This window comes from Schistocerca americana, chromosome 2, assembly GCF_021461395.2.
Source record: "Schistocerca americana isolate TAMUIC-IGC-003095 chromosome 2, iqSchAmer2.1, whole genome shotgun sequence".
Taxonomy (NCBI): domain Eukaryota; kingdom Metazoa; phylum Arthropoda; class Insecta; order Orthoptera; family Acrididae; genus Schistocerca; species Schistocerca americana.
Window position 1 is genome coordinate 530,847,130 of NC_060120.1, and position 18,288 is coordinate 530,865,417.

The window sequence follows — 18,288 nt, forward strand, 5'->3', positions numbered from 1 at the left end:
TTAAGCCTCCAAACTGGTGAAGCAGTAAAGTAGGGGTCTAATGTCGCACACGGTTGTGTGTTAAATTTTCTTCTGTTAGCAAAGCACAGCGGAGTTATTGCGAGGGACGTTCAATAAGTAGTACAACTCATACTTTTTTTCCGGAAGTAGGTTGGTTTTATTCATGATTCCTGGATACCATATTACTCACTACTGTTTTGCCTACAAAATCCTATTTTCCAACATAATCTCCGTTCAATGTGACGCCCTTACACCACCCTGCGGGGAGGGCCTGTTTGCCCGCAAGGTACCTCTCTTCTGGTCGACTTTAAAGCCAACGTCTCACTGCATCAGTGACCTCCCCATCAACCGCATACTGCTTCCCACAGAGTGCATCCTCCATTGCGCAAAACAGATAGAAGTCTGAAGATCGGCGCTGTAGGGTGGATGAGGAAGAACAGTGCAACGAAGTTGTGAGCTGCTCTCGGGTGCGTATACTTGTGTGAGGCCTTGCGTTGCCAGGGAGAAAGTAAAGTGAGTCTGCATTTTTGTGATGACGAATACGCTGGAGTAGTTTCTTCAATTTTCTGAGGGTAGCACTGTACACTTCACAGTTGATTGCTGCACCATGAGGAAGGACATCAAGCAGAATAACCATATCAGAGTGCCAGAAGACCATCGCCATGTTTTACCGACTGAGGGTGCGGTTTTGAACTTTGTCTTTGGAGAAGAGGAGATGTGGCGCCACTCCATCGATGGCCGTTTTGTTTCCGGTGTGAAGTGTTGAACCGATGTTTTATCGCCTGTGACGGCGTTTGATAAAAACTTGCCGTGACTGACCTTGTAACAAGCAAGCAATTCCGCACCGTTGATCCTTCGTTGCTCTTTATGGGCTTCTGTTAGGAGGTGAGCAACCCAGAGGGCACACTACTTTGAGTGCTCCAACTGGAGGAAGAGTGTGCCAGTACCACCAACGAACATCTCCAGTTGGGCAGCAAGGTCTGTGTGTGAAATCTGTCCATCATCTCGAGTGAGTGTGTCTGCGCTTCCCAACACTGCAGAAGTTAACAGCTGTGTGCGGCCAGCTGGCACGCTGGAGATCGGGCAGGTTTGGGCGACCTCGTCGATTTGTTGGCACAGCCTGGCCCAGCGACTTGCCGTGCTTTTGTTCATTGCCAGATCTCCGTAGACATTCTGCAAGCACCTATGAATATCTGCAATGCTCTGATTTGTCGCCAAACTAAACTGCTCATATGACTAGTTGTTTTTGTGCCTTAAAACAAAACCGAAAGAAACCCAATGACAGCTTACGGTTTTGAACACGCCTCTGTTTTAAAGGCGCTATTTTGAAGGTTATGTATAGTACTGCCACTTCTCGGAATTTCATGAAACTATAGGGACTGAAGCGGGGGAATATTCCACCAGGTTAGACAACAAATTCCACATTTTTTTCAATCGAATTTGGCTAAGAAACAGAATGTGTTGTTTTACTCATTGAACGCTCCTCGTAAAAAGCACATTGTCGGTATGAAAGTAAAAGTGTAATGCCTTCACTTACAATATTGTTGCGCACAACAATTCTCATTTCATCAGCTGTCAATGCCCCTTTATAAATTTCGTTATTCCACTGAAAATTTCTATAGTTGTTTGTACATTGCTGTTTATAAGTAAGGTTTTCACATTAATCATATGGAAAAGTAGTCTCGTCTTTGTGCACTACAATTTGGTAGCTACTCCTTTAGATATCTCTAACCATTTATGAGATACGAGGGATGTTAGGAATAATTATTCTGGTTGTATTTTTTGTATGTGCAGACGGAAATCATTAGATTTTCTCGAGAATGGATATGAATGTGGACCTACTACTAAATTAAAAAGAAATTCAATATGTTAGATACATTTCACATGCAGCAATACATGATCTTACAGGGAGGAATTTAAACTCATACTGACTTATACTTTTCATTGCAAACTATTCGAATTTTGTGCAGATGGTTACTTAACCTGGAAATATACAATAACTACAACCATAAGTGGAATTATAGGCAGTTCATCTTGAAGCTGACGAATGAGGATATCAGTTTATTTACTGAATAGTTTCTTAAGAATTGTTTGATAAAGGTTGCAAAGTGTAGTGAGTCTGCGAACAGCTGCGACGAAGCGGATAAAGAATGTTTCATCCATTCTGGCTAGCCGGCCTGTCCCTACCTGTTTTCAGCTGTGTGTTGCCTGTGTGCGTTGACCCTTTAGGTAACGTGGATTTTTTTTGTGCTGCTACAAGCTGCCTGCGGTTAAATTACTTTCCTCTTGTTCACCTTAAGACACCAAAAGATTCTGAACAAAAAATTCGTGACAAGGGACTGAAGGTAACGACAAAACTTAAACATTTGAAGTTGAGGCCAATTTGACAAATTTCTGCCCCCATACTACAATAAGAAGCTAAAATAATACAAGCTAACAAGCAGTTATTACAACCATCTTTCACACTGTATTGTTATGTCTGTTAAATAGATAGGTGAAAATGAAACTTTAGTATTGACCTATAACTAACAGGCTTACATTTCAAGGAACATGTTTCTGCATTATTTGTTTGGTTGTGTAATGTATGTGCAAAGAACTGGCCTTTTGTGGAGGGTGTTTGCAAGCATTGCCAGGTTCCCACAGGCCACTGTGACCGAAGTCAGTTGTTACACTAGTGACGCTCACACGCAGAAGAGTTCCTGTAATGGTTCAATTCTGTCATCACCCAGCCAGGGGGGGGGGGGGGACACAGGGGGGGGACAGAGAAAGGGAGAGGGGTAGAGAAAGGGAGAGGGGTAGAGAAAGGGAGAGGGGTAGAGAAAGAGAGAGAGAGAGAGAGAGAGAGAGAGAGAGAGAGAGAGTCTAGTATAAGCGGACGATCTGGACGTGTGTCCGCCAGAAAAAGGAAATTTGTAAGATGGATGTCATGGATTGAGATATATATATAATGACTCTTGAACATTATTAAGGTAAATACATTGTTTGTTCTTTAGCAAAATCTTTCATTTGCTAATTATGCCTATCTGTAGTTAGTGCCTTCAGTAGTTACGATCTTTTATTTTGCTGGCAGTATTGGCGCTCGCTGTATTGCAGTAGTTCGAGTAACGAAGATTTTTCTGAGGTAAGTGACTCGTGAAGGGTATAGGTTATAGGTATTATTAAAAATCAGATTGCGTTGTGCTAAAATATTGTGTCAGTTTAGAAATGATCAGAATAAGTAAAGAGAAAACTACTTGAGTACGTTGAGTTTTGCTCAGCTGTTTGAAAATCAAATAACGTCGAAGTTTACCAGCACAGTAATTCATAATTTTTCTAAGGGGATGTTTCACGCGTAGGTTGCAAATTTTCGTGGATGCGTCGGAACATTACGGCTGCTGCAGTGTTTCGCTCCTCGCACACAGTGCGTAGTTTTCTGCCTCCTCCTAAATCAAGGTGAAAGGATAAAATACTGCTGCACCAGCGTAGGATTGTTCAATGATATCCACAGATCCCTGTTCTCAGGTGAACCATAGTTTGTGGCGTACTTGGTTGCAGTTGAGTCCATTTGAATAGAGCGCCTCACAGCGGATTCATACAGACTGCGTTGTAAAAGTGATTCATTCAAGGGATTAGTACAAGGAAGAATTTGTGCAGCTGCCACCCCAGAGTATGCTTTGCCAATCAGACACCACCGCTTTTCTGATCCGATAAACATTCACGCGTTCCATGCTGACCTCAAAAGAGGCTGACAATGACTACCGGAAAACGTGCCTGTTTTCAGATGAGGCGACGTTCCACATCTATGGACAAGTGAAACTCGACAACGTCAGGATTTTGGGCTTATAAAATCCTCACTATGCACGTGAACATGTCCGTGGTAGTTCTAAGCTTAATGTTTAGCGTGGACTAATCCGCGGTAAGGTGACAGGCCCATTTTTTTCACAGAGAAAACCATAAAGGGAAATTTTTATCTGGGCCAGCTCTAACAGTTCCTGCTACCGTACCTGGAAGAGATGCACATTCGAGTCATGTTATGTGCTGAACGTCATTTCCTGAGAGGTGGGTGGGTCGTGATGGTCACATCGCATGGCTTTCTCACTCACCCGATGTAACGCCATTGCATGTCGTCTTGTGGGGTTACGTCACCGATAATGTGTACACGATAACAGCCAATAATGTTGCTGCCCTTCATGCACGAATCAATGAAACAATCAGAACTGTCAATGCTGCAATGCTGCCCCGTAAATGGGCTGAACACTTATATCGCCTTGATTTATGAGCAATGAGTGCCGGCTGGTGTGGCCGTGCGGTTATAGGCGCTTCAGTCTGGAACCGCGTGACCACTACGGTCGCAGGTTCGAATCCTGCCTCTGGCATGGGTGTGTGTGATGTCCTTAGGTCAGTTAGGTTTAAGTAGTTCTGAGTTCTAGGGGACTGATAACCACAGATGTTAAGTCCCATAGTGCTCAGAGCCATTTGAACCATTTTTTGAGCAATGAGTAGGGCGCACGCTGAAATCCGGCTAACAGGGGATAGGGGGTACTTTGACGTCTGGTAAAGCTTAAGAACATATCACGATACTCCCCCTCCCCCTCCCCCTCCCCCTCCCCCTCCCCCTCCCCCTCCCCCTCCCCCTCCCCCTCCCCCTCCCCCTCCCCCTCCCCCTCCCCGACACTCTTAGATCCCAAGTTAAGATTTTTAGGAATGATAGCATGACTTTATTGTCATCCTGTATATTATGAGTTTATACACACACACAATTACAGCGACTGGTAGGCAGTCCTACCTGCTTGGGGTCTGCGCCGGCGGTGAGCAGCAGCTGCACGATGAGCACGTGGCCGTCCTCGGCCGCGACGTGCAGCGGCGTGTAGCCGCCGGGCCCCGGGGTCCCGGGTTTGGCGCCCGCCTGCAGCAGCGTGCGCACCGCCCCCACGAGGCTCCCCTGCACGGCCGTGTAGAGCGCCGTGAAGCCCAGGTCGTTTTGCACCTCCAGCGGCGCGTCCTTCGCCGACGCCAGCAGCTGCACGCACTTTATGTTGCCTGCCCAAAGTCGAAACACACGTCACACTCGCTTCCTCTCCGTCCCGCTTAACGAGTATATTTACCTGCACTTAATGAAAGACATTCTTAGTTGAAAAAAGTAATTTCTCCGATGTAGTCTCTATTTTGTCCAATATTTTTCCACTCAGTAGAATGCATATTTTAAGAGTGGGTCTGGAAAATCTGCTAAATAGCCACCTGGAGCTTCGATGACTTCATTAGATTCAAAACATTTTCTAGCCTCTATTTCATTTATTTGATCTATATACAAAAGACGATTGAGTCCGTATGTCGATGAAGTTGAAGCAAACATCATCATAGAATGGACGACTACTCGAGATACTACACGGTCCAGTCACAATGTGACAACCGCCTATGTTCGACGTCACACTCAGACGGCAGATAGCAATACTATCGGTGGAGGGTATATAAAGCGTGTTGAGGGAACGCTGAAAGTAGTGCAGTCGTCGTCGAAATGCGGAAACGGAGCGATTTATCTGATGTCCTAAAGGGAATGATCATTGGCTCTCGGTGGAAGCTTTTGCTGAACGGCTAAGTTTATAAACTGCTTGAGTGCCGCCGTGGTTGGACACCATGAATGGCGAAATGGCGCTAATCAAAACCGGCACCGAGGCAACGGTAGCGTACCATGGGCCATAGGACAGAGGTAAACGACGGCTGTGTAAATGTGTACGGGTGAGCAGGCGTGCGTCTGTTGAGCAGCTGACCGTCCAGATGAAAACCAAGGGACTACCAACAGTGTCTCCTCAACTACCGTTCAGCGAACATTTCTGTCTAAGCGACTCCGTAGCAAGCGTCTGGTTCACGCACCAACGCTGACCGCTGTTCATCGGCGACTAAGGCTGGAATTTGCACGCCAATACCGCAGCTGAATGCCCACTAAATGACGACAGGTGGCCTTTTCGGATGAATCACGTTTTATGCTCCATCGCACAGACGTCCATGGCGTGTACAGCGTGATACGTCTGAAAGCGAGCACCCAAAAACCAGAGGAAGCTTTATGATCTGGGAAATGTCTTCGCCGCATTCCCTGGGTTATTCAGTCATTCTGGAAGGCACAATGGATCAAAGCAAGTATGCATCTATCCTTCGGAACCACTCCCACGCCTACATGCAGTCTCCTTGCTCGGCACGATGGGATCTACCAGCAGCACTGTGCAACATGTCACAGCGGACGTGCGTGGTTCGAAGAGCACCAGGACGAGTTTACCGTACTGCCCTGGTCGTCAAATTCCCCGGGTTTAAACTCAGTCCAGTATCTTTGGGACACATCAGTTGCTCTGTTCTCGCCATGGATTCTCAACCGAGGAACCTAGCCCAGCTGACCACGGCGCTGGAGTCAGTACGGCTCCACATCCCTGTCGGTAGCTTCCAGAACCTCACTGATCCTCTCCCTGCACGGCTCGCGCTGCAGAAGTTGGTTGTTTTGGTATCTGACGAGTGGTCAAATTAATGTGAGTGGACAGTGCTTGAAGCTTTAGGAAAGAGAGGAAAACTGTATAAAAAAATAAATTAGGAATGTGGAATTAGTATGTTGACCAATATGTCAGATATAAGAAGTAAACTTATCTGAAATATTTCAATAGTGACAAGACTTAGTATAAACTAGAATATAAGAGAAAACATGAAAAAGTACCAAGATAAATAAGAAAATTGAGAAAAGAGATTTGGAAAAATCTCACTGACGTTGAGGCTGACTAACATGGTAAAAAAATAATCCTTTTAAAATAATTTAATTCCTCAACTGAAATGAAATACACGAGGTAATAAATTTCATATCGATAGAAGAATGCGGAAAATAGTATAAAGAACTTTGACAACAAACGTTACAACATAAAATGTGGTCAGTTGCTGTATTTCTTCAAGTAATCGTCGAGAGACATCGCCCATGTATAGAACTGGTACCTGTACACGAAGTCATGGAAGCACTGAAAGAGTCTATTAATATGAAGTCACCAGACACAGACTATTAACGAAGAACTGTGAAAATACCAAGCTTATTGTACAATGGGCAATATCACAGGTGGTAGCAATGAAGCCCTTCTTATAGGAGTATTTAAACAATGAGAAAATTTCTATAATTATCGAAATAATAATTTACGTAAACCGTGATTATAGATATATAGCAATATAGTACCAGGAAGACTAAATTTTGTATCAGACAAGATGCTTTTAAACAACCAACAAGACTTTGTAAGAAACATATAATCGTAGCCCTGACAGATTATACTGAAGCTCATGACTGGGTGGTTCGACAGACCATAGGAAATTACGAAAGAGAAAGGCGTCTCAGTCCACCTACTCATTGCCGAGTTTAGTGTTGTGGAGGTAAATGAAGAAAAAAGCAAATAATTTTAAATCAGTGTATCATATAAGGTATTCCTCACCACTTGCATCATTAAACTTGTATAAATATGGTATTTACAATTGGAGAAAACGTATGGGCTCTGACAGGTAATAATAACTATCAAATACGAACTTACTCGTAGCTGATGATCAAGTACTTAATAGCAAAACATAATTTGCAGTATGTATACATAAAACTAAGGGGAACTTGTTCACTGGAAATCTGTTGAGAAGAGCAAAAGTCTTAATACGAGGCAAACCTGCGGAACAGATTATGGTTTTTAAATACCTTGATAGTAGTTAAATGTATGCAATTCGAGTTATATGGAATCAAAAATTAATCCGTTCTCTATTATGAAAGTTAATTAAAAAACCTTCATGGCAAAGCCAGTGTAGTGCCAGTGATAAAATTTTATTCAACAGTGGCAGTTCATAAAATCTTTTCTGGCGTTCTTTTGGACCTTGAGAAAAGTAACCAAAAAGAATCCAGATATCAGAAATGTGGTTTCCATGATCGTATTTGAGATACACAAGCCCGATCACACCTGAAATGAAGATTTAAGACTCAGCTTAGGTGTGAAGAGTATACTGGAAGAAAGTGATACATTTCAGATGAAAGAATGACCGATAACAGATTCAAATGGTTCAAATGGCTCTGAGCACTGTGGGACTCAACATCTGTGGTCATCAGTCCCCTAGAACTTAGAACTACTTAACTAACCTAAGGGCATCACACACATCCATGTCCGAGGCAGGATTCGAACCTGCGACCGTAGTAGTCGCGCGGTTCCGGACTGAGCGCCTTAACCGCGAGACCACCGCGGCCGGCGATAACACATATTCAAAAGTATTGTATAATTGCAAAGCTATATGAAAACGTAGTACAGAAAGACCAAAGAGGAGATGAAAACATGCATTTTTAGATCCTTGAACATAGAATAAGACTTATCCTTGACGATGTTGATGTAATTTCTTTATATGTTTAAAGAGGCAGGGGTTGGAGTGAAATCGATTGAACAGCTAAGCTGCTGCAAGGATTCTCGTTTCAGAATTCATAGTTTTTCCATGCCTTAGCGACACTATGGGCAGGCGTAAGGTTATGACAGATAACTTATATTTTGTTTTGTGATTCAGGACTCTCTCACCAATTTGTTCCAGATGTCATTAGTAGTAATGATCACTTATTGTTTTCATCTTAATAAGGTAATCAGAAGACTCGCGAATCTAGGTAACATGAAGTATGGCCAATGTAGCCCACCGGTTAGCCGTGCAGTCTAACGCACTGCTTTCCGGGCGAGAAGGCGGCACGAATCCGCCCGACGGATAAGTGTCGAGGTCAGATGTGCCGACCAGTCTGTGGATGGTTTTTAAGGCGCTTTTCCATCTGCCTCGGCGAATGCGGGCTGGTTCCCCTTATTCCGCCTCAGTTACGCTATGTCGGCAATTGCTGCGCAAACACTTTCTCCACGTACGCGTACACCATAATTACTCTACCACGCGAACATTTGAAGCTACACTCGTCTAGTGTGAGACGTTCCCAGGGCGGTGATTGGGGGGGGGGGGGGGGGGGGGGGGTCCACTGGGGGCCAAACTGTCCAATAACCCTGGGTTCGCTGAGGGGTGCCGGTGAGGGTGAGTGGACTGTGGTAGCCTTTTGTGGGGTTCTGAACCACTGAGGGCTACGGCGGGGACGAAGCCTCTCCGTCGTTTCTAGGTCCTCAGTTCCATACAATACAATACAATACAATACAATACAATAGCCAACGTGGCGGCGGGCTCGACTTCACTTGTTTCGGTGCATGGATTTCAGCGTATGGTCTGAGTGCTGTTTCAGCATGGTTGGGGGGAGGGGGTGAACTCAGCTACCATCCACGCAAGGAATAGGCACACTTAAATATACACCGACTGAAAAAAGTCGAAACACCAAAAAATAATTACTATAGAGTAATTAAATTTCGGGAATACCTCTGACTTATTCAAGTGGATAACATTGCAAGGTCACAGGTTGATGTAAACACAAGTTAAGCAATTGCAGATGTGAAATGCTGGTACATTAATAACCCTTGTAAACGTCCGAAGTGGAATGGAAGATGCAGACGTATATACAGTGTGTGGTACAGGTGTCAAGTTGCCGGTTTGCGGGGTTCAGTTACATGCCTGTTGCACTTGGTCGGTCAATACAGGGACGGTTAGTGTTGTTTGTGGATGACGCTGGAGTTGTCGTCCGGTGATGTCCCTTATGTGCTCATCTAGAGACGGATCTAGTGAGCGAGCAGGCCAAGGCAGCATGTCGGCACTCTGTAGAGCATGTTGCGTTACAACAGCCGCATGTGGGCGAGAGTTAACCTGTTAGAAAAATTTCCGTGAGTGCTATTCACGAAAGGCAACACAATAGGTCTGATCACCAGACTGACGTACAAATCTGCCGTCAGGGTGCGTCGGATAACCACAAGTGTGCTCCTGTTGTCATAGGAAATCTCACGCCAGACCATAGCTCCAGGTGTACGTTCAGTGCGCCTAGTACGCAGACAGGTTGGCTGCAGATCCTCAACTGGCCTCCTCTTAACCACCACACGGCCATAACTGGCACAGAGGCAGAACCATTTTTCATTAGAAAACACAACAGACCTCCACCCTGCCCTCCATGGCGTCAAGCGAAAGATCATTGAAGTCGTTTAAGTGGCGGATTTGGGATCGGTGGAATGCGCGATACAGGGCTCCAGGCTCGGAGCTATCTTTGAAGCAGCCAGTTCTTAGCAGTTCGTGACGTCAGTTTGGTGCAAACTGCCGCTCACATTGTTGCTCCAGATGCAGTACGATGCGCCGCATCCATACGCCGAACACGATGGTCTCTGCTCTCGCTGGAGCCACGTGGCAATCCAGAGCCCGGTCTTCTTGCGACTGAACATTTGCGTCACCACCGCTGCCAGCAATCGTGTGCAGAGGCTGCATTCTCGCCAAGTCTTTCTGTAATATCGCAGCAGGAACATCCAGCTCCTCACAGCCCTAATACAAAGCGACCTCGTTCAAACTCAATGAGGTGTTGGTAATAGCGTTTTTGTCGCTTCAAAGGCATTCTTGAGTAACAGCAACTCACGACCTCAGTCTTAAAGGTAACGCTCACGACAGTTACATCGTGTATTTGAAGCAAACCTGATTTGTAACCTCATAGTGGCCCTTCTAGCGCCCCTCTTGTGCGACTGGCGCAAAAACTGAAGAGAGATCTTTCAGATGTAGAAACACGCCTACCAACTTTCGTTTAAGTCGCACAACAACTCCTTGGTGTTTCAGCTCTTTTCCGTCAGAGTAGAGTATGTAGTTGCCGAATACCAACACGAGAATGTTGTTAAAACAATATTGTGTGTGTGTGTGTGTGTGTGTGTGTGTGTGTGTGTGTGTGTGTGTGTGTGTGTGTGTGTGTGAGAGAGAGAGAGAGAGAGAGAGAGAGAGAGAGAGAGAGAGAGAGAGAGAGAGAGAGAGAGAGAGAGAGAGAGAAATAAGATTGCGAAACATGTTAGGCACATGTATCCACCTTCTCTTCTGTTCCCTAGCCATCAACATCCCGCGAACAGGAGGGCTCTGCTTGTCACTCCGCTGTACAGTGTACAGCACTTAGTTCTCTGACATTAGGCCGGCCGGGGTGGCCGAGCGGTTCTAGGCGCTACAGTCTGGAGCCGCGCGACCGCTACGGTCGCAGGTTCGAGTCCTGCCTCGGGCATGGATGCGTGTGATGTCCTTAGGTTAGTTAGGTTTCAGTAGTTCTAAGTTCTAAGGAACTGATGACCTTAGAAGTTAAGTCCCATAGTGCTCAGAGCCATTTGAACCATTTTTTCTGACGTTAGGCGGCTGAGCGGGTGAAAACAGACGGTGCGCGCGGAAGTACTATCGGAATTATGGCCCAAATTGATTGATGGGTCTGATATCTTGCATGTGTGCTTCTTTTTCTCCTTAAAATATGAAGTCTTGTCAATCTGCTGCACGCGCGACACAAAGTTCATCCTTTTATAACGACATTCACTGCAGCTCTGCTGTCATAGTCTGCCTGAAATTGTTTGTTTGCCCGACAACAAGAATAACAAGATAAACGTCCCTCGGAGACTTATTAACATAATTACAACATTGTCTTCTTATTTCAGTTGCAGTGATGGAAATCTATCGCTTTGTCATCGTGTTCTGTAAAGGGTAACTAAAGTTAACTAGCCATAGTCCAAAGCACAACATTTGCGCGAGTAGAATGCTGATAACGTTATTTACCTTCCTGCACCTGGCGCGCCTAATCTTTTCAGTTATTAATTTGCCACACTCAAGAGCCATAATCTCATTACTTACAAATGCAACCGATATTAATTAAACTGCTTCAAAAAGTAGGGCCATTAACTGCAATCCAGCACGACATAATTGACGTCCAAAGAGGAAGATTAACTGAAAATCCATCACTTCATAGCTGGGAACCAGAGTTTGTGCGTTACCTAATTGTGTAGGTATGTAATACGTACATGCTCTACGTGAGGCTTGAGCAAAATCCTTTACTTTAACCACAGATCACTCAACACAAATTGTGCAGTTTCTTTATTTTCGGTTGTCGATACTGTTTTGATACTCTTTGCATTGATCACCTGCAAGATGAGTACGGCTTCTTTGGAATCAGCCAAACATTCCTTAGCTGCTGAAACTGAAGGAGCGGGCTGCTGATAAACTTATTCTGTCACACATACCTACTTTAAGAAGTTGTATAAAGTTATTCCGTAGATAAAGTTGACACTTGTCTTACGGTATTGTCCTACAAGACCCATCATGGCGGAAACGAAACATTCATTCACATCAGAAACCATCTAGATGGCATGCCAGAAAATTATCCCCCTTTCTTCGTATTATTTGCGTGAAAACCTGCAGGTGATTTTCTTTTTAACATAGTCATGTTGCAAACACACTGTGGATCACATTGTGGAAGCTACGACTGACCTCTGTTACATGGACAGAAATGTTGCAATAGAAGTAACACACTTCCCTTGGCTGTCACGTTATACAAGTTGCACATCGCACTGGAAGTAATTCAGTGCGTCTTGTGATGCGTATATAGCGAGGTAAAGCAGACACACATTCGTATGTCGAGGTAAACAGTAAAATGCTTACCCCTTGCTCCCTTAGCGAGAGGGAATTAAAATATTACAGCTAAAAGTGGTAAGAAACTCTGTCAGGCACGGTACAGTGGTCTTTGGTAAGTGTGTAGATGGTGGCCCTCGCTGATACTAAAATTTGTTGCCTGTGGCCCCAAATCCGAAACTAAGCTATCTTCGCGGCGTTTTAAAAAATTAAGCCAGTTCGTCAGGCTGGGGTGATAAGACAGTTAATAAGTAATCATCATCATCGTCGTTGTTTTTCCAATTACCACACAAGAAATGAAAGCTGCTAGAATTGCAGGTCAATGTAGGCGACGTTCAGGAAACTTGGGCCAGACGAATATTTCCATCCAATTAATGAATGCATATTGAATATGATAGGATTCTAAAGTGGTAACACGGGTTACGTTTAAAATCTCCATTTGTACTCTACGAGCCACCGCGTGGTGTGTACACTGTTAAACTGGTACATCGTACCAGTTTAACTCACCTCCCTTCCCCTGCCCCTTACGCCATCCCCAAATTGTACGGGAATAAAGATTCTTGGCACTCCTCTCTTCTAATTTTCTAGCTTGAACATTGTCACTATGCAAGACACATGTTGGAGAAAGTGAAATGTTTCTTGACTGCATCGGGGATATGCGCTCTCGCAATGCACAGTTCCTTTGTTGTAGTTTGCAATATACGCCACGTGACAAAAGAAGTGAAGCCTCTAGAATGGGAGGAGGGAACGAAATGAAACTTCACTGGTTGAGAGGGCACGTGCTGCTACTTCAGTGGTTACGAAACTGAATCAAATCCACAATGAACTTGGCAGCACAAGCCCACTTGCCAGTATGATTAGGTTATAAAAGGTGTCAGACGTTAATGCTCCCCTGAGGCACTTCGGTCCACAACTGTTGTATCTCTACCTTTATTTTGGATACTGGCAGTAAGATGAAGTTTACATGCAAGCTGGTCCCGCATATATTCTGTAGGAAACAAATCTGGGGATCTTTCTGGTCACAGGAGTACCTTAACGTCTTGCAGACAGTTCATAGACAGATATGCCGTGTGTGGACGAGCATTGTTCTGGTGAAAAATGGTAGCACAATACTGTCTCATGACAGCCAACACATGAGAACACAGGATGTCTGTGACGTATCACTGTCTCGTCAGCCTTGCCTCAGTCGCTATCAACCATGACTTTTACTGATACCAGAGGGCTGCCCACTATCACGCCAAGCCTAACACCGCTGTGGGTGTCTGGAACATTGGAAGAAAGGGTTCTCTCATCAGATCGCCACCATACTCACCGACCGTGGTCACCCGGGGTAGTGCAGAATCACGATTTATCACTGAACACAGTGCGACAGCACTCAACAGTCAATGCTGCCCAACCATGGCACGACTCCAAGCGCAGTCGTTTGTGTTGTCTTGATGGTAATTCCTCAATCCAGCTGCTGCTAGTCACTGACAAATTGTGTGGAATGACACAATGTTGCAGGAAGCCCATTATTTGTTTTCGGATGGCAGGCGCATATGTGAAGCGGTTAAGATGTGTTTGCCGTACAATACCGTTTTCCTCCATTACGGTGGTCAGTCGCGGTCGTCCGGAACATTGACGACGAATATTCCTGCCCTCACGTTCCCGTGCAGCCCATCATTAATCCATGAGCACACTCAAACGTCTCAAAAATCTGGATCTTGCATGATTCATCCAGCTGATGCTGATAACTTTGTCTCACATTGGTGTATGGCTTCTCCGTGTCCTTTTCAGGGACCGCTCAAGACCTGATGTGTTCGCGTCCCTTATACAGGGCGATTTTTTCCGCCGTGTACAAACTCCAGGGACTGCTCAATGAGAGGATACGGAATAAAAAGGTCTAATGAACTTACGTCAGGAAATGCATGGTTTCCAATCTAGAGATCATTTGTTCAAATATACTTTGTTACAGAGACTGTGGTGTAATACGCGCTGTACCCTGCAGCCATAGTTACAGTAAACTTTATTTCCTCCAGGAGAGTGGTACTGTTCCTCATACGTCATGCCCTAGCGCCCTCTCCTGCCACAGTATGAGGTGCATTCAAGTTCTAAGGCCTCCGATTTTTTTTCTAATTAACTTCTCACCCGAAATCGATGAAACTGGCGTTACTTCTCGACGTAATCGCCCTGCAGACGTACACATTTTTCACAACGCTGACGCCATGATTCCATGGCAGTGGCGAAGGCTTCTTTAGGAGTCTGTTTTGACCACTGGAAAATCGCTGAGGCAATAGCAGCACGGCTGGTGAATGTGCGGCCACGGAGTGTGTCTTTCATTGTTGGAAAAAGCCAAAAGTCACTAGGAGCCAGGTCAGGTGAGTAGGGAGCATGAGGAATCACTTCAAAGTTGTTATCACGAAGAAACTGTTGCGTAACGTTAGCTCGATGTGCGGGTCCGTTGTCTTGGCAAAACAGCACACGCGCAGCCCTTCCCGGACGTTTTTGTTGCAGTGCAGGAAGGAATTTGTTCTTCAAAACATTTTCGTAGGATGCACTTGTTACCGTAGTGCCCTTTGGAACGCAATGGGTAAGGATTACGCCCTCGCTGTCCCAGAATATGGACACCATTTTTTCAGCACTGGCGGTTACCCGAAATTTTTTTGGTGGCGGTGAATCTGTGCGCTTCCATTGAGCTGACTGGCGCTTTGTTTCTGGATTGAAAAATGGCATCCACGTCTCATCCATTGTCACAACCGACGAAAAGAAAGTCCCATTCATGCTGTCGTTGCGCGTCATAATTGCTTGGCAACATGCCACACGGGCAGACATGTAGTCGTCCGTCAGCATTCGTGGCACCCACCTGGATGACACTTTTCGCATTTTCAGGTCGTCATGCAGGATTGTGTGTACAGAACCCACAGAAATGCCAATTCTGGAGGCGATCTGTTCAACAGTCATTCGGCGATCCCCCAAAACAATTCTCTCCACTTTCTCGATCATGTCGTCAGACCGGCTTGTGCGAGCCCAAGGTTGTTTCAGTTTGTTGTCACACGATGTTCTGCCTTCATTAAACTGTCGCACCCACGAACGCACTTTCTACACACCCATAACTCCATCACCACATGTCTCCTTCAACTGTCGATGAATTTCAATTGGTTTCACACCACGCAAATTCAGAAAACGAATGATTGCACGCTGTTCAAGTAAGGAAAACGTCGCCATTTTAAGTATTTAAAACAGTTCTCATTCTCGCCGCTGGCGGTAAAATTCCATCTGCCGTACAGTGCTGCCATCTATGGGACGTATTGACAATGAACGCGGCCTCATTTTAAAACAATGCACATGTTTCTATCTCTTTCCAGTACGGAGAAAAAAAATCGGAGGCCTTAGAACTTGAATGCACCTCGTAATTGGTAATGTTGTGGCCGGTTCACTTCTCTTGCTGACTCATCTCGTAGTGGATGTGATACAGCGTTGTACACAATGGTTCCGTATTCGAATCTAGAGTTTGCCGACATGGTGTTTACTTACTGAAAGGCAAATGGCAACGGGCGGTGGGCAGTAAGGTTGCGTCAGGAGACCTATCCCCGCAACAGCCACAGGATTCAATGTTTGAAATAGTGTTTCGCCGTTTGTCTGTGACAGTGTCGTTTCAAGAAGCAGGAAATCGAAGGTCGTACCCGAAATGTTCGGACGCCAGACTTGGAGGAAAATATGATTAACACTGTGGAAGATGACTGCCATGTCAGTACCAGTCAGTGGTCTCGCCAGTACAGGGTAAGCCAGATGACCATGTAGAACGTTCTCCATGACAATTGTTACTTCCCATACCACTTACAGTGTGTGCAGGGGTTACTAGCGACATACTTTCCACATCGGGAGCTGTTTTTTCATTGGTTCTTCATCAGGCAACCACGATTCCGGGATTTGTGTCATCCATCCTATTGACAGATGAGGTCACCTTTACGCGGATTGCTATCTTCAACCTTCGTAGGTCATCCGTGCGATATTATGCAGAACCCCGATCGTATGGTGACAGGTAATCATCAGCATCGGTGCGGCCGGAATGTGTTGGCCGGGATAATTGGCGATAGAATTTTGGGATCGGTCTTTCTTCCACCTTGCCAACAGCCGGAACTATCGGCGTTTTTTGCGGGTGACTTTACTCCCCCTGCTGGAAGAAGTACCACTGATGATTTGAAGGGTCATGCGGCTCCTACATGATGGTGCTCCAGCCCACTTCGCCATTGACGTCCGGAGGCATCTCAATTGTGTCATTCCTGGTCGATGGATCGGATGAGGGAGTTCAGTTGCATGGCTTGTTTGTTCACCGGATCTCAACCCGTGAGTTATGGTTATGGGGCCATCTCGAAAGTATGGTGTATTCAGAGCCCATTCCAGATGTAGAGACACTTGAGCAGCGTATTCGAGCTGCCTCTGACACTGTTCGCAGGCAGCCTGGCAGATGTACACGTGCTACAGCGCGTACACCCTTGCTTTGAGGCACATGCGGACCATATTCAACATACACTGCAACTGTCTCTGCGTGTTACAATCTCTGCAACAATGTATGACTGAAGAAATGGTCTCTAGCATGGAAATCATGCGTTTCGGGACGAAAGTTCATTACACCTTTTATGTTCTGTATCCTCTCATCCATCAATCCCTAGAGTTTGCACACGGTGGAGAAAATCATCCTGTATACCCCACCAGGCGTTTTAACAACACTGAACATTAAAAACCCTAATGCACTCTGATGACCATTCTGTCGGTCACAGAGAATTGCAACTGTAATAATTTACATTACCGCTGATGGAGCGTATCTTATGTTACACTGACTCCGCCCATGTCTTACAGATGCTTCACTTTTCTCTCAGACAGTATATTTAACATTTCTGTGACATATACTCATGGACTAAATAAATGTGTGATGAAGTGCGAAGCTGTTTTCTCTCTCTCTCTCTCTCTCTCTCTCTCTCTCTCTCTCTCTCTCTCTCTCTCTCTCTAATCGTACCCACCTCCACCTCCACCCCAGGAGATGTGAGGGGATGTTGTCGCAAATATTAATTATGTCATTTCAGTCGGTACATAAGGAAAAATGTGCCAATAGTGAGAGGCTGATGCAGTGAAGATTTGATACCGTCTAGTCCTCCGTCTTCATGTCATACGTCCAACTACTCCAGTCATACCTGCGGGGCAATCCTTCCATGTGGCACTGGATCACGACTGTCTGCACGTCATTACATCCGAACAGGTGTCCCACAGGGATCTTTACTAAGACCAGCGTTGTATGTCCACTTTATGAGTGACTTGCCAATGACCAGAACAACTTAGCTGGACCTATATGCCAGTATATAAAACTCGTGAGTAAGGGCAGTAGCCTCTGAATGCTTCAATGACAACTACAACGAATACAGGACGAATTCACCGCCTAGGTCATCACAGACACTCTGGTATACCACCCAGGCCAAAATCGAGGCCATCCTCTTTACTCAGTGCACCGTCCTAATCGCCCTTCGCCGACTTTACGTCCATAGTACACCAGTACCGTGGATAAAGATGATCAGGTATTTGGGCACCACGTTAGACACCTGTCTCGTATGGTGCATCACGTCTGTGACATTCGCTGGTGGGCTATGAGATGATCGTGGCAACTTTACCCAATTCTCAATCTAAGGTCAACAGCGCCACTAGGCATAAGTCTCGTCATTGACACAATGATCCTGCAGCCCTTCATTTATTATTAAACTGTAGTTTCGTACAATGTCGTATAACATTTCGCCAGGCAGCACTAGTGTGTCCTAAATTGGCTTCTTA

At 45.4% G+C, this 18,288-nt stretch overlaps 1 protein-coding gene across 1 annotated transcript in view; it reads right to left on the reverse strand.

Moving 5' to 3' along the window:
• LOC124594149 (ankyrin-1-like) overlaps window positions 1–18,288 on the reverse strand; it is a 128,670-nt gene that overhangs the window by 74,643 nt on the left and 35,739 nt on the right. Inside the window, exon 3 of the mRNA XM_047132505.1 lies at window positions 4,766–5,019. Within this exon, the coding sequence (XP_046988461.1) occupies window positions 4,766–5,019 (254 nt within the window). The remainder of the gene's footprint in view (window positions 1–4,765; window positions 5,020–18,288) is intronic.